General features: G+C 44.8%; 1 protein-coding gene across 2 annotated transcripts in view; it reads left to right on the forward strand.

The window, feature by feature from the left end:
- CGNL1 (cingulin like 1) overlaps positions 1-23,342 on the forward strand; it is a 579,392-nt gene that overhangs the window by 365,222 nt on the left and 190,828 nt on the right. For both annotated transcript variants that reach the window (XM_086958373.1, XM_086958374.1), the window contains exons 9-10: positions 14,659-14,865; positions 16,789-16,893. In XM_086958373.1, the coding sequence (XP_086814499.1) occupies positions 14,659-14,865; positions 16,789-16,893 (312 nt within the window). The remainder of the gene's footprint in view (positions 1-14,658; positions 14,866-16,788; positions 16,894-23,342) is intronic.

The raw sequence follows: 23,342 nt of genomic DNA on the forward strand, positions 1-23,342 counted from the left end.
GCTGGGTGTCATCGGCATAAGATACGATCTGGGCCCCAAAGGACTCCGCCAATGCCGCCAAAGGGGTCATAAAGATGTTAAGAGTCGGGCTCAACAAAGAACCCTGCGGAACTCTGACTCCCAGAGGCGGCATCACGGCCGAGTTAGGAGAGGCCCAGACCGTTTGTCGACGACCAGCCAGAAATTATCTAAACCAGCTGAGCACCGTCCCCCTCAGACCGAACTCGTAGAGTCTGGCGAGAAGACCCTCATGGGGGACGGTGTCAAAGGCCGCCGACAGATCCAACATGACAAGCATGGCTTTGCCCCCGGAGTCAAGTACCTCTTTTATGGCTTCAGACACCTCCAAAAGCGCCATCTCGGTGCTTAGATTGGGGAGGAAGCCAGATTGAGTAGCGTGCAGTATATTATGGGATTCTAAAAAGTTAGAAAGCACCATATGCACATGCTTCTCCAGAATTTTCGTAAGCGCAGGGAGGAGAGAGATAGGCCTGTAATTGTCCAAGACTTCCGGATCAAGACCAGGCTTCTTAAGCAAAGGAATGACCATTGCCTGCTTCCAGGCCAGCGGGACCACTCCCTGACTTAGAGAGAGGTTCAAGAGTGGGTTCGCCAGTGGATTTATAACTTTTGCCATTTTTGCCAGGAATTTGGCCGGGCATGGGTCAAGAGGCGACCCAGATTTGAGATTGCCCGTAAGTGCCAATAAAGCAGGGGCTGAGATCGATGGAAAAGCGGCCAAAACTGGACCCAAAGGGGCCAGTAAAACTAATCCGTCTTCGGGGCTGGCCGAAACTGCAGTCGCCACCAGAGAGAAGGAGTCTTGGATCAATTTTATCTTGTTGGTAAAGAAATTTGCAAGGTCGGAAGCCCAGGACTCCGAAGGGACAGCCTGGGTCGCGTTAGATCGGGGGGCCGTGAATTCCCTGACGATTGTAAAGATCTCCTTACAGGAATTAGAAGCGGCCTCTATCCTCCTTGCGAAATAGCCTTTTTTCTCCAGGAGGATATCCCGATGATAGGCTTTAACCACAGTCCTATAGGCAAGCCCTGCCACAGGGTCATACCGTGAGCGCCAGGCTCTTTCAGCAACCTTACACTGCCGTCGAGAAGCCGACAGCACTTCAGTAAACCAGGGGGCAGAAACCCGCTTAGGTGTCTGCTCCCAGCGGGCCGGACCTTCTAGAATGCTCCCACAAACTGGGAGCAGATTTTTTTTGGTTTCCCTGCCTGCGCTGATGTGTGTAGGGAAACAGTTCAAACTACTGCTCACTCCCGTAGGGAGCAGCATTAGGAGCTGCTCCCTGTGGGCAGGAGCAATGCCAACTCACACTGTATGCGGTGAGTCGACTGATGCCCTGGGGCCTAGGGACTGCCTCTGGAATCCCAAACAGCAGTATGGTTAGTGCCCTGGGTGGGCACCCACCTTACTTGGTAGAGGGTCCCAGGGTATGGTGACCCTGGGCCAAAATTGTCTGGAGGGGAGATATGGGTTTGCACAGCCCCTTTCGTCCTTTAAAATAAATTAGGCCCTGGGGATGGGGTCCCCAGGGGGCCTAATGAGGCATGGGGAGGGGGCCACGTGCCCCCCCTTAAAAAAAAAAAGAAAATAGGCCCAGGGGTATGGGGTCCCTAGGTCCACGCCCCGTGGCCAAACCCCTGCCGCGCACAGCCAAAGGCTTTGGCCAGTGTGGTACTGGCTGCCTTTGAGGTGGTTGGCCACAGAGACTGGCCACAGGTAGGGGGTTGGATTTACGTATTGTAATTTAATATTACTTTACATTAAAAAAAATAGATCTTCTCAGAAAAAAACTAAGGTTAATGTAACTTTATATATAGTTTGGTGTGATAACGATTTTTTTTGTTTTTTGTTAAACCTTAGCAATTCACTAAAAAAAAAGGTAGCGTAATGTTACAGTTAGGTGAATTTGTCAGTGACCACATTAATGTTTTGTACAAAAAAAAGGGGATGAAAGTTATAGTTAGCCCTGCTAACTACAGCTGGTGAATTTCTCTGCCATGCACTGCTCGTGACTTCACATATGACCTCACTAATGACTTGTTCTATGACATCATTTATGACATCACTGATAACTCAAATGACACCATTGATAGCACAACACTGATGACATCATCCATGCTTCTTTGTACACATTACTCTAAACCTGTATGGTATTAGAGGCCTAAAAGTAAGTGCAAAATAGCTCAGAATAATATGAAGGATCATTAATGTCTTCACAGGTTTAACTCTCTTAAGTGCAGCCAGCATATGTTATGTGCAATATTGACCCTCTACCATAGACTACATTGGTAGCATAGCGCACATTAACAATAGACCATAGATATAGAGGAAGCTCTCATTGCATACAGTGTTCAATCTGTATGCAACTATTCTGAGAAAGCGAAGTTCCAAAAAATACTGACCGTCTGCTCCAAAAAAGCATGCCCCTCTATGGAACCCCTGACAGTCACCGAACCTACGTTCACATTGACAAATTAAGTTGATATGAGTAGAGGAGTGAGTACTGCAAACAGTGATAAAAAAGCACAACAGTGAAACCTCTACCAAGACTTGCACCTATCCCCAAGGTTTTTATAATGAAGGAAATTTCCTAAGTACGTCTATGTGCACACAATACTAGCACCCACTGTCAATGTGTGAACATAACCGGACTATGCAATTTTGAAACAAAAATCAACCGGTGCACCAATAAATGCTTAAATATTAAACAGTAGTACAAAGAAATCAAATTCAATTTCAGAGATGTATTTTCCAAATCTTCTTTTTTATTCACAAATGGTTCAGACGTGACATGCGTTATGTAGTAAAGAACAGCCAACGTGTTTCGTCCAGTCCAATGGACTTCTTCAGGACATGCACAAAGTATTCATACATGTGATAACAAAGCTACTGATATTTCCATCACAAACCACTGAGAAAAACCACGTCGGTTCCCGTAAGTATAATCCAAGTAAAAAAATTAAGAGAATATATTCAAAATAGTGGTATAATTATGAGATCATTCCGTTGGAGTCAACTATATAGGTAAATTGCAACCATCCATACATTAGGAGCTCACCCAGTATTAGAAATTACTACTCATAATTATTTGTTGACCTGTATTACAAGATATGTTGTTCATATAATACCCAATATGCATGTGACTGCATCAGAAAGTAAACCAGCAGCATTTGTATACATTGTTGTGACACATTTTTCCTTCTGTTTGCTTGGTCGTGCAATGGGAGCATGGTGGGGAGGAACAGAGGGAGTGCAGCATATTTAGTAGCAGATTTTGTGATATTAAACACAGAGAGAGAAATATGTGTTAGGTCATTTTCAATATTAAGAAACAGTGGGGGAGTTAGTGTGAAAAGTGAAAGAAGGTATATGTAGCGGATGTCCAGGGGATGTGTTAGTGTCTAACTAAACTGCAAAGTGTCCATATCAAACTTTCTTAAATCCCTGGGGATCACACTTGACAGTCACTTAAGCATGAAAGAGCATATTAATGTCTCTATGAACAGGGCCTCCTACACCTAAAAAAAAAAATTTTCAAACCCACCGAAGACCTAAAGATTGTGGAGCAAGCCCTGCTCCTCTCCAAGCTGGACTATGGTAACACTATGATTACGGCTGCCCCAAAAACATACTTAGCCCCTTTGAAAGTAACACTCCATTCAGCAGCCACGCTTCTTATGGGGGAAAGGCGCTATGACCACATCACTCCCATTGTCAAGCAGCTCAACTGGCTTCTAGTCGAGGCAATATACTACAAACTGCATGCGTAACCTCCAAAGCTCTCTACAAAGATAAACAAATCTACCACTCCAACAAATTATCAAAAGCCGGACAAAAGAGACCTTCGCGAAGCTCAAACAGTCTACTCGTTATTCCACCAAAATTTAAGAAAGAGGAACCTTGCATCCGCTGCTTCTCTGGGAATGCTCACAGAATCTGGAACGTACTACCCCAACACTTGAGCAACAATCAGTCTTTCCCCCACTTCAAGAAGAAACTGAAATACCTTCTTTTCAACAAATACTTGGATCCCCCTCCCTAGTAGCATCCTACTGGCTTGTTTCCCCCTCCCCCCCACACACCTTAATTACACCTCAGCACCAATACCTCGAGGAAGACTGTGCTTCCAATCGCCCGCCTTCCATGAGGACCCTCCCTATCTACCCCCTAACTATATTATCCATCCATTTTACTGTACATCGTAACTTTGTTTCAGTATGGTTACTATGTATTTCTACTTATCCCTCGTCTAATCTACGCAACTGCTCCTATACACTGTAAAACAATACCTATACGTGTGCTATAACTACCTCAAAGCTGTATCGGCAACCTATCCTCATGCTTTTCCTATATTTTGTTTACCTGCTACCACTATGTTCTTCTACCTACCCCAAATGTAACCTGCATAATTACTATTATGCAAACCATGTAAAGCGCTCGGATGCCCTCAAGTCAAGTTTGCACTATACATAACTCCATAAATAAAAGAAATGTATCCTGTGCTTAGCAGACCCTCACACAGCCACTGCTGTGAAACTGTGAAGGAACAGCCTGCCTTTTTTGTTCTGATGAACATTTTGTTCCTTGTTCCTGTGACCGCATGTTAATAACTCCAGTTTGACCTCTCTCTTTAGAGTGAAGGTTATAGTGAAAGTGTTTGGAAGAAGAGATGCATCAGAGAGCCTTGAGACTAAAAGATGCGGCATTGGCACCGAACACTGCATTAAGCACTTGGCTAAGTGTTGTGTCTGCTACTGAAGCCAAAACTATCATCCTTATTATTGAAATGATTAAATGGTTATAGGTCTTCGTCATCACTTTCCTATGAATGCAGTGGCTCGAAAATGAGGTCCTAGTCCTAGTCTGCACAGCGCGTTTTTGTAAAAATTGTAAATGTAAATTGATACTTGTATAGTGCACTACTCACCCGCAAGGGTCTCAAGGCGCTTGTACGAATACCGCTGTGGAACCCATCCTGGCATTCCCTGTGAGGCGTCCACTCCTGGGCACCACCAGGGTGGAGGCCAGGCATCCTTAGCGTTGTGGGGGCCGTTGTGGAGATTAAGCAAGCTTTTGCCCAGAGTTGCAGAGTGGGACTCCATGATTGGAATAGGCACCGAGGCGGCAGGAGAAGAGCCCGAGGGAAAGGCTGCTTGGCAAGTGCTCAAGGGGGGACGAGGGCATCATGTCAAGAGATGGGGAAGGTAGAGTGCTTTGAGTCCATACAGATTGTCTTTTGAAGTTACATTTTTCCGTGGTGATGAATGCAAAGGGGAGGAAGCGGTTGGGAAATGCTGGGTCGCCGGGGTTATTGTGTGGTGTGCATTAGTAAGTTTAATTTTTAGGGAGTGAAACATTTGTCAGGAGATGCCTAGTTCGCTCCTCTGTTTAGGGGGGGGGGGCTTTCAGGTGTAGCATGTCATTGCTGCTCAGCTGCTTGCGACTGGCAGCCCCCAGCTGCACAAGTCTGTAGGCAGCCATTGTGTTTGGGTTACACAAGATCCTAGTCTTGTTCTTGGTTTATTTTTGCTCCTGGCAGCGAGGCTGGTGAACACGCCTGCAGTATCTACCAGTTGGGTACTCTTGCATAGTGTATTGTTGAGAGTGGCTCAGAGGATAGTCTCTTGGGAGAATCTCATTGGATTGACTTGTGTGCTAACTACTGACTTCCGTTCCCAACAGGAAGTAACCAAACCTAACTGCTCCATTACTTAAGTTTCCATTGAAGCATGGGCAAAGGGAAAGAATACCTAACTTAGCTATACAAGGGTGAATAAATGGGAGCTAAGACTGTGCTTCCCCCTTAAACAACATTGACTTCCGTTCTCTTCTTTGCTGCTCTGCTGTTGATCTCTGGGCATGCTCAAATCAAGACCTACCTTACTGTGCTGCATTTTTAGGTTGAATTTAACAGGTCTTTCCGAATTCTCATCTAGGGACTAGCCATGGAAGGCACGGGCATGTTGACAGATTGCAAGTATTCTTGAACATTTACCTTTGGCCTCAGAACTTAAATAGTCTTCATCAAGAGTGAAGCAGTAATCTTGGCCCAGCTAGAGCCGCAGTAGCGATGGTATAAGAAGTGTGGAGCCCCCTAAACCATGGCGGGCAGACAGCACTGATGGTGCAAAGAGGCAACAGAATAGTAGGGCACAGACAGAAGGCTGAGGTAGGTATACAACCCAGGTGAATTGGAGAACAGCTTCAGAAAGAGAAGACAGAGAAAGTATGAAAGGTGGATTGAGTAAGAAGACCAGATGAACCCTTAAAAATCAAGCCGAGCAAGGATAGAGGAGGTAAGGGAGTGTATTTAAAGTATGGCAGGGAGACATTCAAGTTTTCCCCTAACACAGCAGGTTTTTTCCTGAAACTATGTTCTTAATGATGGTACAGCACAGTTAACTTTGACTGTTGAGATGGCTCAGCTGAAGTGGAAGGAAGGGAGTCTCCTGTGTTCAGGGCTGGACAGACCTTATATTTTATCTGGCATTTCCCCGGTGAGCTGGAAGTCTTGGAGCAGGTTTTGAAACCTCAGGGCCGCTGCTGATGCCTTTGTCAGTCTCCTTAGCTGACAGACCTTAGTTGCAGCAGACAGGGAGAGTCTTCAAGAAAGACCGGGCAGGAGGGGGAAATGGAGAGAAAGCGATCAGAGTGGGAGGAGGAAGAGAGGAGAGGAGGAGAGAGGCAGAATGGATAGATGGATGAAAAGAGAGCGATAACCCGAGGGGAAAGGAGTGGGGCTGTTTTGAGCATTTTTGCCAGGGCTGCCATTGATTACCAAGCCTAGCCTTGCCTGTGCTGTGAAGCTGAGGAAGGGACACACAACTAAACAACAAACAAGTCTTCTTGCAACGGGCCTGCTGCCTAAAACAAATGTAAATGTGTGCAACTGGATAATCTGGAAATGTAAAGGCTGCTTTGAAGTCGGCATTTGTTGTAATTGATGGAGTCACTTGAAGCTTCATGATGGCAACTATTTATTCTTTTTGAGAGGTATTGGTAAGTGTGTTACCACCTAAGCTATGGAGTGCGTGCTTTTGATTGCCAGTTTAAAAAAATGTTGACCCAGGTACGTATGTATATTACTAAAATCAGAATTTTGGAAACACTTTTGTTTTCCTAAACTTAATTGTTTTGTGCATTTTGTGGCAGCCGATCTTATGGGAATAAGTTTAAAATAGTAGCTTGTACATTCACATTGCTTTCTAATACAAGCTGGGACCTCGCAGCACCTAAAATACGCGTCATTATTTCACACTGCACCAACCAGGGTTCAGTTATGTGGTTTCCAGGTTATACACACAGACATCTGCAGTGATCACACTAACTCCTAGAGGTTTCATGACATAAAATTGTTAATTTCCCATGTAATGGTTTAGTTTTGATTTATAGTGTGCATTATTTGATATACAGTTACCTAAAGGTGAATGGGAAACAAAATAGTTAAATATTTTTTCTTTTTTAGCCATGCCTCTGTCCCTGCCCCCACGTCCACTCACCCTGTTATAATTGGACTCGGGATCAGAGTTTCCAATTTTTTTTAATGCACTTCGACCGGTGGGTCAAAGGGATAGATCTAATGTTGGTGTATGATTAAGTGTTTCTTGTTAAGCCAATTCATATACAAGAAAAACGGGTTACCTCTGCTGTGGCAAACTTGAACAGGCTAGCATTACCGAAACTCAATGTGTTCTTGAGTCCTGGCACAGGCCGTTTCTGCGTAGCAGGACAAAATACAGTCTTAGCTCAATGTGTAATACTGAAGTCTGCAATCAGCAGAACTGGTTTCAAGTCATTGTAAGTCTCTGGAGATGTGGGGCAGGTAAGGTGGGCGTTCTTGCTATTTTCTCATGTATTGGGAAAATAGCTGCACGGCCTATTGACATGACACTGTTTTTGCTGATAATCTGGGTGACTGCTTACTGAAGTAATTCTGCCATCCCCATCCAGTTGGAGTGGCGCCACCTAGCGAACCAAATCAGATATTACTCCCTACATCTTTTTTTTTTTAACATGTTCTTCCCCAAGATTTGTTTAAGAAAATATTCCAGTTCATTGTAGACACCTTGTTACTTTATTTAGAAGCTTAGACAGGCTTAGGCTTAGACTGTTACCATCAAAATAAACTGTCTGAGCAGTATCTGACCGCCGTCCAGCTCCTCTAGCCAGCTGCCTTGCTCGTAGCCCTTGGTCACTGGTTCTATCCCACTGTCTGCCAGGCTAGGCGCACTGGTTTTGGTGTGTTGCATTTTTTTCCTCTGTTCACTGTAGTGTTAATTCTGTACTGTTCACTCTAAGTTAACTGGTAACTTTTTCTGTATGTTGGCTGCTGGTGCCTTTTCCTCTTTTACTGGCCCAGTTTCCTGGTGCCTGCTCCCGCCTTTGTCTCACCGTTTTTCACTCCCGCTATCCCGCCTCCCTGTCAGTCCCTCCAACCTCCCAGGACTACTTATGGAGGCGCTGCACAGGCATGCCAAAGGCAAGCCTGTCTGCGCCCATCTTCGCCTGGACCGCACCTTGTGCCAGGATCCCTTGCCCACTGCACTCCATCAGATACTCCGCCAAAGATCTTCATGACGTGGACCCCGGATCCAACAGCAATTTTTGCCTCTCTTCCCCCTGCTCCTCAGCGGGATCATTCACCTGATCTGCTGCTAGTTCACCTCCACCCTCTGGCCAGCCTACACTGCCATTGCAATTACCATTTACTCACAATCCTCGCCGCACGTGACCTCCCTGGAATGACTCTGCTCTCTCTTGATCAACGCCAGATCACTCTGCAAATATTTAACCGAAGTTTGGGACACTATCTCTACCCTCGCCACAATGTAAGCTTCTTCAGAGACCTGGCTCATCCCTGCATTGCCACTGACATCGCCTCCGCAACACCCATCGGCTACCAAATGAAGTACTGTGACTGCACCAGCAGACACGGAGGTGGCATCGCCCTCATACATGAAGAAATCACTCCGATAATGGAACTCATGAACTTTCAACCCCGACGACAAAACCACCATCAAAGGAACCCTCACTTACAGTCCCCCAGGCCCACGAGCCGGCCGCCATGACACCATCACAGAATTCATCACCCAGCTCGCCATAGATTCCGAAGACCACGTCCTCCTGGGAGACCTCAACTTCCACCTGGACAACACCACCGACACTAACTCCATCTATCTCTTAGAGCGAATGGGCAACATCGGCCTCGAACAGCTGGTCACTGACCCCACACACAAAGCATGACACACACTGAACCCTATCTTCATGTCCAGCAACCGAGTTTAGATACAGCCACTCCTCAGAGCTCACCTGGTGTGACTACTACAACGTACACTTCACCATTGCCTGACCCCCTGCACCACACCCAACCACCACAGCACCCCCTTCCGCAGCAAGACCGAGGTCTCCCAGCAACAATGGACTGACACCCTCAACCAACCCAATGTTGCCACCAACTTGAACCAGGCAGAAGAGGATTTCAACGACTGGATCACCAAGCCGCTGACCAATTTCTTCCGCAAAACCAGCCAAAGCACAAAGATCCACCAAACTAGCCAGTTGGTACACCCCAGAACTGAGCGTGTCGAAATGCAGATTCAAACACCTTAAAAGAAGATTGCGCCAGCTCAAAGCTGCGAAAAAGGAGGCCCCGACACACTGCATCAAGGCCAGCGCCAACCAGACCTAGGGACTCTTCACCATTGTCATAAAGTTCAGCTGCCTGTCAGTTCATCATAGAGTTCACCTGCCCATCAGCGACAGAAAATGCAATTTTCCCCCCTCACAGAAACTCTGTGACTCCCTCTTTCAAAACAAGATAACCAACATTTACAGTACCATCGATCCTCAACCCACCGACATCCTCAGCACTCCATCTCCCATACTCACGGCCTCCGACTACCAGCTCATCGCATGGGAACTACTCAGCACACAGGACACAACTGTTCTAATGAATTCCATCCACTTGAAAGCACCCACCGACCCATCTCCCCCTGACTCTTCAACCTCGGAAGAGACCAGATCAGCCACCAGCTCACCACCATCCTGAAGGCCTCCATCGCCACTGCCATCTTTCCTGATGCTTCATAAAACGCAGGGGTCCTACCCCTCCTCAAGAAACACTCACCAGAAACCAGCGAGCTCCAGAACTACTGCCCCAACTCTGACATCGTCTGGATCCGCAACATTTGCATCATCACCTACGCTGATGACACCCAACTTGTCCTCTCGCTCTCAGCGGATCTCACCAGAAAAAAGACCAATTTTCATGACTGTATGAAGAATGTCTAGGATTGGATAATATGCAACTGTCTGAAGCTCAAAAGGGACAAAACCAAAGTACTGATCTTCGGCAAACTCACCTCTCTCTGGAATGACTCCTGGTGGGCATTAGAACTCGGACCCAACCCCACAACGAAAGACCACGCCTGCAACGTCTGCATCATCCTGGGCAGCGAACTCTCCATGAAAAATCGGGTTAACCCTGTATGCTCAGCCTGTTTCCACACTCCAAATGGTCCGCAGAATTTTCAAATGGTGACCCACCAACACCAGGACAACTTTGACACATGCCCTCATCACCAGCCGGCTGGACTAGAGCAACGCTTTCTAGGCAGACACCACCACCAATCTCATCAGCAGGCTCCATACAGTCCAGAACTCAGCAGCCAGGCCGATCCTCCACCTACCCAAGAGAACCCATATCACCCGGCACCTGAAAGACCTCCACTGGCTCTACATCCAGAAAAGATGCCAGTACAAGCTTCTGACTGACACCTACAAAGCCCCCATGACCAAGGACCCACTTACATGAATCACCGCCTGAATTTTGTCCTACTGACCAGGAACCTCCACTTTGCTCACCTCACCCTTACACAGATACCACGTATCCGCCGCTGCCACACCGAAAATCAGTCCTTCTCCCTCCTCGCCACCATGTTCTGAAACAACCTTCCCTTTTTCCTCCGCACATCACCGTCGCTTACAAAATTCAAGAAGGGACTCAAGACCTGGCTCTATGACTAATACCCACAACCCAGTGCCTGTATCCCCTAGGGGTGATAATTCATGCTTTAGAAGTACTATGCGATTGATTGATTGACATCTGAATGCAACAGAAAGAGAAAGGGTAGTTTAAAAGAAAGCGAACTGATAATGGAACAATTAAGTCTGAAAACCAGAGACCTTACGAAGAAGATTGAGTCAGGAAGTTGAGGGAACTAGAGTCAAATGAGTTGTTGACTCCAGAATAGTGTGACCAAGGTAATCCTGAGTCGTTTCCTAATTGCCTGGAAAATAGTTATTTTTTCAGGGTGTCTGAAAGAGAAGCAACTTTTGATCCATATTCATGTGGGAAGTTAAATCCAGGGGACGTGTCCTTGTACCCTTTTCCTTAAATTGTCCTCATTGTTGGAGATGTCTGGAACCTGCTCGAGGACCATGGTATTTTTACATAAGATTTTCTTGCAAATTTCAAAACATTAAATGTAAACACAACTTCACTGACATGCTGGTGGGAACCTGAATAAAGAGTGTTAAGTCTCTTTCAGAGTGACTCTCCTGTTAATCCTCTTACTTATTGAAGACTTGACCTTCAGAAAACATTTTAGGGTGTTTCCGCCGCTTATGGTGTAATTGTCTTACTGCTATTCCTGAAATGCATTCAACTTTCCTTTTCAGTTCTCTGCACCCCAACTGAGGCGTATTTTGTAGCTTGCTTATCTGTTTTTTATCCATCAATAATTCTCCTACACTTTGTCCGTGTTGCATCTTGGAGTATCATACACCTCCATGAAGGCCATGCCTTTTTCTTTCACATTGTTGAATTAGTTGTAAAAACCCTTGAGTTCCATCATGTTTTTTGAGCTTGTGGATTTAGTACCAAAGATCTATTTGGAATCTGCGAGCAAACTGCCTTCAATGGGGTAGACATTAGCAGACTACACAATTGTATTTCGATCGCAGCAGAATCACTCAGACTGTCAAAATGTCATAATCTGACAGTAGTAAAAGTAGGATGAGTGCTTGAAGGACTTATGATAGTGTGAGATAATCTCAGCTGAAAGCTGAAACAAAGAAAGAACATTCATAAAAAAGTAACATCTGGTATATAATGCCCTGAAAAGACTTTGAACTTGGACATTTTATACTAATACGGATAGAGAAGATAATTGCGGTCATAAGAGATGCTGGAGTGTGGCTCTTTTTTAACCCAAGCTCGGCGACATGAGTGATGTAAAGGTGTGGTTATATATCCAAGAGAATGATGTCTCCATGCTTGATGAAGCATATTTTTGGGAATCCGCTAATATATTGCATTCTGATAGCTATTTTCCAGATAAATGTCCAGCTGTGATCCAGTGTGGAACAGAGCAAGTAGAGAAAACATTGTATTTACTCAGTATGGTTCCTTGTTGCAGTAATACTCTGATTGTGTTTCGGCTGTGCTTACATGCTATGAACACTTAATCTGGCTGTGGCATTCATTTTTTTCTGTGCTCCTAATCATATCTGCTATTATTATTCTCCATAATAACTTTATAGGTTTCACAAGTACACCTTAAATGTACTTTTTGCTTTCTGTGTTCCATTCTTCAGAATCCCCAGATAAACTGACTTTGCTTGTTCAACAAAAACTTGCTAAATACACTGTATCAATGTGCTAAATGAGAAGTGTTCATTTGGAGAAGGTCTGCAGACTTAAAATGTTTTTTTCTGTTTTTGGGACAAATGTAAAAATCTACTTAAATCTAGTTTAGCAGTGGCCTACTTGTGAACGAATGGAATTGACTGGTCTTGCCATGGGCGTTGTGCCAATGATTCCTCACTTTATAATTTCCTGACACTTAAAATATGGTCTGCATCAACCAGATCTCATAAAGAGAACTGAGCTATTTCCCAAGATCACAAAGTATGTAAAGTGGTCGTAAATGGCCATGGCCTCATTAGTGCTCTCACATCATTCTTATAAGACGGCTCCGACTTGATTGTCATCTGTTTGGAAAACATAATCGACCCTTGCAAAAATGTTCAATCGAACATGCTGAAAGTGATGGGAGAAATACTTGCTTCAAAATAGTCAAACCACCAACAGTCACTCAGGGTAGCACCAACTCCACGTTTTATTTGCCCACCATTAGTAGTACAGACCCGCGTATGGACATACCCTTGGTCATTGCGGGAAGCATACCAGACAAATAAAATGTGATGGTAGGATAGCTTCCCAATAGTCTGAAGACTGGCATTTACTCAGGGTGGCATTGCAACAGTTATTTGTTCACCATGCCACTGCATATTAGAACCAACCATTTGCATGCCAGCCATGGCTCTGCTCCATTTGCAACAGTCCAGCCAAGACATGCACTCTTTGAACCGGAACACAAGCAACCCAGGACCTGTGCCAGCCTATTTGGGCTTCTTCAGTTGGGTGCATCTTGGTTACAGGGGCACAGCGAGCACGGTGTCTATGTCTAGACGTACCCTGGCCACTTAGGGCATTACATGTAAATAGTTTAGCTATTAGTGGGCGCTCAGAGCGTTTTTGCCCATCATGCCACCTCCAATTAGACCTAGCCCTATGACAATCAGCATTACTCCTGCTCTAAAAGCAACAGTCCAGTCTGAACTGTCAAGTCAGGGCTTCTCGGAACCGGCAGTAGCAGGATGAAGAGACTTGAAAAGGCCGTGGGCCATGGCTGGGTCACAGCAGCCCATCCTGCTCTGAAAGCTGATCCCTATTAATGCAGCCACCAGAAAAATGCCTGGGTGGAAAAATTCCAGTCCGCCTCTAAAGGTAACCTATAGGTTATAAGTTTGTATCATTGTAAGGGCCACCTCAACCTTCCATCCTTCAAATGTTGGTCAATTGGCGAGAAATAAATTACGCAATAGTGACACCTCTTATTTACAGCACAAAAAGTGTGGTAACATAGTATAGCAAAACACGTTATTGTGACTATTAATACGGTCTGCAATTCTTTCTCCCGTTTTTGCCCTTCAGCATTCACATAGGCTATGTAGGCTTGAAATACAAGAAACTGGAGCTGCATTGATTCCGTTACTTTCGCACTCCGGGAATTATTTTTTACGCTACAAATTCTGAGCTCTCTAGTTTTTAACCTCGTAAATATTTAGTATTTGCACACTTTTTTTAATAGTTTCATTTTAGATGGGAGCTTTTGCGATATTGATACAAGGTTTCTGATAACTTCCAATATTTCTGCATACTACAGTTCTTCTCTAGAAGTACAAAGTATCTGTTTGTTTCCACATCCCTTCTTATTGGAGTACTGCATGTAACATCCATGCAGCTCTAAGAAGCAAGTAGGGGGAGGCGGGAGAACGAGTGGTTTAAGCAACAAAAATATGGCGGCACAGTGATGGTGAATAATGGGTACGGTAATGCGGGAACTGTGAAGAGTGAGGGCTGCAAAGGATGGTGTAACGTTTACGTTAGTTTTGTTTTCTCTACAGATTACTGCCAGGTAGTCACAATTTTCTGCATGCAACTTTTTAACATGAAGCTGTATGGCCAAAAATTACAAACGAGATATGTTTCAGCAGCAGTTATTTTACCCTGAAATTATAGAAGTCTGCAGAACAAAACTTACTTGTTGTGACTTACTTCTTTTCAACAGAACAGCAGTGCCCTGGCCAGTACGATGAGTCTAGCTGGGCAGATGAGAGCCAGTGCAGAGAACCAAGCAAAGGGACTGGCAGAGAAGAATGAACAGCTGAAGAGGCGCATTGAAGAGCTAGAAGCGAAAATAGTGGAGCTCAATCAACAGATCGAGGACATGGCTGAAGAAGAAGAAAAATTGAAAGAAAAATTCAAAAGATCCGAGGTATGGTTACCTTTGAGTTGCTCAGTGGGTGCACAATTAGCAAAACAAAAATTTGTTACCGAAATAGGTATTGGACATTTTTCCTATTTTCTCCATAGCATTCCCAAAGCAGAAATGTGCATATAGTTTTTGTTTTTTGCTGCCAAACAGATGGGCACTTATGTATTTAGGTGTTTTCTAGATCACTCATTGCCTTGTCATAACTTTGTAGCACACTTGTACAGATAACCGCATATGGTATGCAATACACAGCAGCCAGTGGGTAGTTCGATTCGAGTGGTTTGAGGGTAGATAGATACTCTGTTTGCTGCCCTAAAAGACCTTACATCTGGAGTACCGTCACCGAATTACCTCAGCTTCAGCGGGGTCGCAAGTCAAACAGAGGCAAGATGGGCTCAAATCACGTGCCATCTCACATGGTACTCAGAACTCATGTATGCTTTTCCTCCGATACTACAACTGCCCTGATCTCTCAAGAAGATTAGAAATGACCGGGCCCAAGTCATCCTCGTGACTCTGGATTTGGCATGAAGAGTTTGGTATCCAGAACTCCTAAGATTGAGTATCTGTCCACCAACCAAGCTTTTTTTGCAGCAACAGGCAGGGCTCTGCACTAAAGCCTTCGCAATCTCTACCTTCATGCTTGGAGTTTGTGCAGCAACAGTTGAACATCTTCGACCTACCTCCGAGGTACTGAATGTCATCTTGGCAGCCAAGCGTCCCTTGATGAAAACTGTATATGCCTGTCGTTGGCAGAAATTTGTGGTTTGGTGTGGCACACAGCAAATTGCCCCCCCCCCCCCCCCCCCCCCCCCACACACACACACACACTCTTCCCAGGCCACATTATCTGAAGTTCTCTTGTTTGTTTTATCTCTTGCCCATCAAGATTTTGCTTTGAGCACCGTTAAAGGTTATCGTACTGCCTTTTTGGCCTACTTACAGTTGCTAGCTCGGCCCTCCTTGTTTAGGTCCCCTGTTGTGATGCAGTTTTCCTCCTTCTCCTTTTGTGATGACCCAATGGGAACTTAACCTGGTCCTTTCTTGCTTTATGTGCCCTCCATTCAGACTGGTTCTCAGCTGTCCCTTGCAGCTACTTGGTATCAAGAGTGTGTTCCTTATTGCCATCACCTCGGGACTGCGCGTCAGGGAGCTTTAGACACCTTGTGTTAACTCACCAAATATTGCCTTCTTCCCTCACAAACTGGTTCTGCAGACGTGGGCGTCTATTCTGCCTATAGTTGTGACTCTATTCCACGTTGGTCAAACTGTAGCCCTGCTGATGTTCCATGGTCTGCCTCACCGTCTGAGGAAGAGGAGAGGCTCCTTCGTTTGAACTCCAAGTGAACGCATTTTAAAATCTTTGTCAAAACGATAGGGTTTTCTTATAGCATTTTGTATTAAACCAATATATATTGCACAGATGTACTGTGGGTCATATTTTGTTTTTGAACTCCTGGAGTTTGTGCCTTCAGCTTATTTTATAGAACATTTAGTAATGCCTGCTACGACTGAATGCGGGCATATTTCTTTGTATTTTCATCCTTCATACTCTTGGAGCTGAAATTCAGATTAGTGATAGTTGTCACCAGTAGGGAGTATTGAAACACCAGCTGGCACGAGTGCCTAGCGTGGAACTCCAGAGATGTTTCTACTGTTGGTGGTATTTTAAGACATTAACTTGCGTGTGAGAAACAGCAACTATTATCTATAAATTATATATTATTGTACCAATTATTATTTCTCATGCGGGTTTTATTGTCTTTTCAAATAGTGTTTAAAACGTTTTTACTAAATAATTTCTAGAAAAGATAAACTCCTATTTTAAATTCTGTAATTAGAGCATCAAATTATTGCATGTGTTTGCTTCTACTGTGAAAAATATACCAGTGTATTTGTAAATGTATTCACATTTTATGGCAGAGAGAAAAATTGCAGCTCGAAAATGCTTTGGAACATGCTGGTGACCAAGAGAAGGAAGTGGCACAAACTTCCCGATTATTACAAAGTCAACTGGAAGATGCACAGGTAAAAAATACAGTTTTGAGTTTTTGGCGCATATTGCATACTTGAACATTTTGTAGTATAAACACTCTATGTAGCTTTATTAGTTTTTCCTTTGAATTCTAACATCCGAAATAACTTTTCTTAATTTTAAATTCTGGAATCCTAGCAAGCCAAAACCGTGTTATGTCAGGCTATGTATACCCACACATCTCCCAAAAATAACTTCTGGTTTATATGTGTTTAATGCATTTGCTGCTGCTAGAGAAATTCAGGAAAAGTTGGCAACATCCTAAATACTGTCCACACCTCCGAAGAAAATCTTGGTAACCGTTCTTTGTTTTTCACACTGCTCTCATTTAGGGAAATATTTGTAGGACAGCACAAGCTGCTATGCAGCTGCTTTTAGGTGCTAATGTTATGTTAGTATGCCAAGTGTTGAATGCACAGACATACATTTTATGCATTTTGCATGCATCCAAAAAAAACCCTGACAGTTGATAACCATGAGCAGGGCTTACTCTAATAAACTGCTCATTTACACAATAAATGAGATAAGTGTCCAGGAATTTGCAAAACTAGACCTGCTGCAGTGAATTGACAGGATACGGTGCTGCTAGTAATAGGTCAAAACCTCGCCCCACCCCCTTTTCAGAGAGGTCTTTCATCCATAGTGACAGATGTAGCTCCAAATCTCCTGCTATCCTGGCAAGCTCCATAAAGCTGTACCTGCTCACCCCATTCCACCTAAAGCCCTACCTACGTCTCACTCAAGGTACACCAGCCTGCAGTTCATGCACTTTGTCGCTCTCTCTTCACCCACTCCATCAAACCGCAATATCTTTGACCCTTTTACCACAAAAACATTGACTACTGAAGAATGTCTTACGCAGTACACCAACTAAGCCCTTTCCCATATGATCTATCTTGACTACAGCATCAGACGCCTACGCAGTGACACATTATAGGGCACCAACAGGGGTAACTGTCATCCAAAAAAGCTCCAGTGCAATGCCATCACCCCTCAACTGGTTCGCGACTCCATCAGCTTCCTCCAGCCATAGGTCCCATTCTTTCCTCACAAGTTCTTCTTTTGCTCGAATGTCAACTCTCTAAATAGCTGAACACGGACTCCTGATGCAATCCTCATGACTGGGGTCAATCAGCGAACTTTGTCCACCTCCAGAGAGCTTCTCGATATTTCCAAAGTCATTTCTTCTGTTTCCTATTCCTGTATCCATGACCAAGGACACTCTCACGAGTGATGTAAACTATCCTGCTTGATTCCCAACCCATGACTAGTACCAGACCTCTTTCTGGAACATCCCACTTGATTACAGAAACCGAAATGAGAGTAATCTAGCAAGTTGTTCTCATTCATAAAAGTGGATAGTTGTAATTTCAAAGCTTTATCAATGATTTTTGCTGGAAGAAGAAGCCGGGTTATGGGATGATAGTTGTTGGGGTCTAAAGATGAGACCGTACTTTTTTTTTTATTAAAGGAAGATTAGAGGCGTTTTTCCAAACATTAGGAAAAATCCCGGTCTGGATAATTTCATTCAAGATAGGTGTCAGCTGTGTAGTAATAATCTCTGCAACTTGGTGAAGGATTTTAGGAGGGCAAAGATCATCTGGAGAACCTGATTTGGAACTGGATAATAGATTAAAAACTTGATGCGAGCGGAGGAGGGAGAAGTTGGAAAGAGACCGTTGGCTTTCAGTTAGGATATCTTGATGGGGGTTATTTGTATGGTGCAAGGTGCTGGCAGAAAAAGCTGAGAAGACATTTAATACTTTTGATTGAAAAGTGGAGGCCAGTAAATCACAAAATAATTGGCTCACAAGTGCATTATGACTAGGATTAGACCAAACGTTTGCCATTTTAAATAATTCTTTTGACCAATTTCTTGCTGTTTCAAGTTTGAGTAGTAGGAAGATTTCTCCTAAAAAACATTGTTTTGTAGTTTAGAAGGGCTTTTTTATAGACAACGTTGTCTTCTTCATTGTAATGAAGTCTCCATGTATATTCCAATTTACGTCATTTCTTTTGTGTGTTTTGAGTTTCGGACTGTACCAAGATTCAGATGGTGTTTTCCTACAGTTGAAGAGGGGCATGGCAGGAACTAAGTGATTGGTGGGATCAGTTAGCCAAGTTGATGGCCATAATGTTTGGATCTTTAGAAAAAGATGGAATAGAAGTTAGCAGAATGTTACTAAAACTAGCGAAATCTAGTTTGGGTCAAGGTCTTTTCATTGTAGTAAAAGGAGAAGAGACCAATGTTTACTGGCATATCCAAGAGTGATGTCAAATAGTAAGGCAAAATGACCGGACCAGGATAATGATAGTCTTGCGAAAGGAGAGGGGTGAATAATTGGTAAAAATTCCTTGCAACGTATGCCCCACTGCATGAGAGGAGAGGGTGACAATCTCCGTGAGGCCATAGCTTAAAAGAAGTCTTTAAGAAGATTTGAATCATCATCTGAGGGGCTCTCCAAATGATAATTGAAATCACCCAAAAGCCCAAAGTTACTGGCATCCGATCTAGTTTCAAGGTAAGAACCGATGTACTAAATGAAATGAGCTCTAGTAGCTGGCAGACGATAAAGAAGAATTATATTAAAAGTATTGTTCACATTCAGATTTAATGTAAAAGCAAGGGCTTTGCACTCCTTGTTCTGGGGGTAGGGGCGTGCAAGGGTCAGCACAGATATTTTTATGGATAATGGCAATACTGCCTCCTTTACGGATTGGACAGTCATGCCTGATAGAAAAATCAGGAGGGATAGCCGGAACGAGATCTGTGCCCAATGATGGATTAGTCCAGGTGTCTGTTATGAAAGCTAGATCAATTTGCTGATCCTTAATAACTCTTTTGGGTCCAGATCGTTTTTTACTAGTGATCTCGAGTTGATAAGCGTACATTTAACCAGGGCCGGACTGGGAACCAAAACCAGCCCTGGCAAACTGCTCGGAGAAGAGGGGTGCAGCAGAGCTGTTTGTAATGGCCACTTTCGGCCACTTTGGTTACAGGGGGCTGATATTGCCGGCCCCTGGTAATAAAATCGGCCCCCACCCTAGCGACCCACCGGGGAAATGCTCGGGACCCACAATGGCCAGTCCGGCCCTGCATTTAACTGACCAAGGTGGAACTGGTCTGTGCGGCTGACGTTTTTGCAGGGATTTTATTTTTGTATTGCTAAGGGAAAGATTACAAGATGGACATATCTTAGTGGCACTAGAGTCTGAAGGATGGGGCAAGAAGGAGACTTACCATATCTTTAGAATGAGAGCAGATCCTTTCTAGAATTGGTCTAAGGGTCCAAGGGACATAGGGACATGGGGTAGAATGAGCAGGGAGGTTAGTGCTGGTTGTGTGCCGGCCGCAGACGGCAGACCGGTTTGCCTTTGGTGCACCTGCTGCGCAGACGTGCTGTGTCCTTGATTATGAGGTGCTGCATCAATGAAGGCGTGTCAGGGGGAGCGTCAATACGGCGCTAGAGTCCCAAATTCCTAAAAAAAGTTGTTAGGGTAACTAAAATTTCCAACAGGGGTCCAGCCGTTCTATGTTGTTTACAGCATGCTCCCCTGCTGGTAGGCAACCACTGGAAATGGAAATCGAATTAAAATAAAAGGGGAAGGGTTCAAACATAACCAGAATAAAACACTCACAAAGTGAGAGACTGATCTTTCCAAAACCACGCTACTAAGCACTGGGAGCCAGGCACCTCCCGAATACAAGGAAAATAGCCGCTGTGTCCAGTGCAAGCAGTGTTACCTTTTGCCAAGACATGCGCGCAACACCCATTGCGCTCACGGGAGTTCAGCCCATGTTCCCCCCCCCCCCCCCCCCCCCCCCCCCCCACACACACACCGCAGTCGTGTGTGTCAGCCCGGGCTGACACGTCTTCGCGGGCTGGCGAGCATCTAATAGCAGCCGCACCCAAGTACTTAACAGGTCTTTAAAAGACCATTAATTGTAAATGAGGCTTTTGTTGTGTTTTCACCTGTTCTTACAGCCACTCTCTGTGGTTGGAAGAATTAGACCCCCCCCCCGATATATTTTTCCCTATGAGTTCACCAATTGAAGAGCAGGCTTGTATGGGGTCCAAGGTAATTTCTGTTAAATACGTGGATGGTGAAATGATAGATACTGATGGAATCTGGTGGAGGTGTTGCAATGCTAGTAGAGAAAGTTGGTGTGATGTGATGTCAGTTACATTGACTAGGTACTGAATATTTGTATGCTTCTGAAAATCTTTCCAGAATTAAGAAACTGAGGATGAGGTCTTGAATGAGTGTGAAATGGATGTATGATCATACATCGCACACCGTGACATCGCGGGCTTTAACCCCACGGCGAATACATCGCAATGTCCAACACTTCGCCATCTTTTACATCGCACGTATTTACAACTGCAATGTATTGATTGCTATTGGCAAGCATGAAACATCGCAGGCGCTTAAATCGTACCTCATAATAACGCGTGCTTTGCATCTGGCAGAGGTGAGGGGTCAGAGTGCAGGCGCGAGGACCTGACCTAATGGCAGGCAGGTCGGCAGGGACGCTCAACATTCAGTGATTGTGGGCAAATCACTCGTGACGATCTCCCCCTGCCTAAAAAAAATACTGCTGTAAGAAAATAACCACATTCCCGCCCCGTGAAAGTCTGGATAGCGAGAGGGACTTCCACAGGAAACCTCCCCCAGAACTCCCCACATGACAGCACTTCTTTAACACTGTCAATAGACTTCTCACCTGTGGAATTAGTGGGTTATGGACGATTGCTGTTGTATATCGGCCACTGTTACATCTGGATAGTTGCACCTTCGGCAGATGATGGAACTGGAGAACGGGGTGATAGCGTCCTTTGCCCAAGATCACACATTTCGGACACATTCAGAAACCCCTCATTTAAACAAACGGAGTCTGTAGTTGCCACGAGGACACACCTCTGAGGGCTGCTCTAATATAGTTATCAAGGTCCAGTCGTTTGCAGGCTAGTTACCTCGGGGGCAAATGGGGTGCAAACTGTTCACACTTCTCAATACAGGTCTCCATTTATTCACAACCTTCGATTAAGAAGCGCTTTGAAGTGGAATGTTAATTGACATAGAGTTGTTTTTTTTAATTAAAAACTTCAATATGAAAAATAAGAGTTTGTATGGAATATTATTACCATGAAAAGCATGGGTTACAGGGACAAAAATGCAGTTTTAGGAACAAAGGTCTTATTGCGTGGATACATTCACCTGCCGAACACCTGTTTGTGGTTGCTCTATTCCAAACCCGCACACGCCCTTCCTCAGGCACATTGTTGTGTATATTACCACAGTTATGACTGTGCCGGCGGGTCGTCGGGTTTCTATAGGCGACCCCTATGTACCCTGGAGTGCTTGCACGTCACATGTGCGAATGCGAGGGGGTTCCTGTCTGCTCCACCTTTCCTCGAGTGCCTGGTGGCTCTGTGTGAAGACACATTGTGACAGTCTAGTGTATACGTTTTGCTCGCATAAGCCCTCTCTTTATCTGCTCGGAATAGGTTGTGTCCTGTTTGCTAGAATTGCTGGCTGTGCTGTTCCTGTGTGTGCGCACCACGGTGCATATGTTGATGCACCTGTGTGCGTGTGTCACGGCACCTGTCTGACTGTATAGATACATGTCTTGTCTGTGTGCACACTTCCTACTGGGTGTGTGGTGCATGGATTTGAAACCAAACTCTCACTTACTGGTATCCGATCTCCGGGATATCCACGTGGCTCTATATTCATTATTATTTATTTATTACAAAGGTATCACCACTGCAGGGTGTTTCATGGGCAAATGAACTGCGTTCATTGGCACGAGCGTGCGTGCTGCACAGTCTGCAGTGTTTAAATTGCCCCAGACCCATGACCTTTGTTCCTTGACCCCAGAGGGCTCCAGTTTGGGACTGGTGAACATTGTGTCCGGCGTGAACGCCCTAGTGCAGAGTACTGCTGCTGTGGTTTCTTGGTGCATCGGGCACTGAGTGTGGCGGTGAACGGGGGAGTGTGATAGTGTATACCGGAAGAAGCGGCAGTCTTAGATTTTACCCCAATGTATGAAGGGAGGATGTTTGGAGCATTTAAACCAATTGTGACTAGGGTATGGGAATATGTGGTTTATGGGTATGGGAATATGTGGTAACCGTGTATTTCAAATCCATCCATCCATCCATCCATCCATCCATCCATCCCACCGCCACACTTCTTGGTGATCACAGCTTCCCCTCACCTGTGCAGATTCTTTTTTCCCGCGTTATCATCGCTAGTGATTACATGTCATTGCGCTGTTGTAGCATGCGTCCCGAAAGCATGCGTTGTAAAGCCGGCCGCGATGTAAAAGTAGTGTTGCGATTACACCGCGAAGCAATGCATTCGTTGTAACCGGTGTTTCCTTTGTGAAATATGGTAGACAATGTTCTAAACCAGAGAAGGAGAATTACTTTGTGAG

This window comes from Lissotriton vulgaris, chromosome 2_1 (genome assembly GCF_964263255.1).
Source record: "Lissotriton vulgaris chromosome 2_1, aLisVul1.2, whole genome shotgun sequence".
Taxonomy (NCBI): domain Eukaryota; kingdom Metazoa; phylum Chordata; class Amphibia; order Caudata; family Salamandridae; genus Lissotriton; species Lissotriton vulgaris.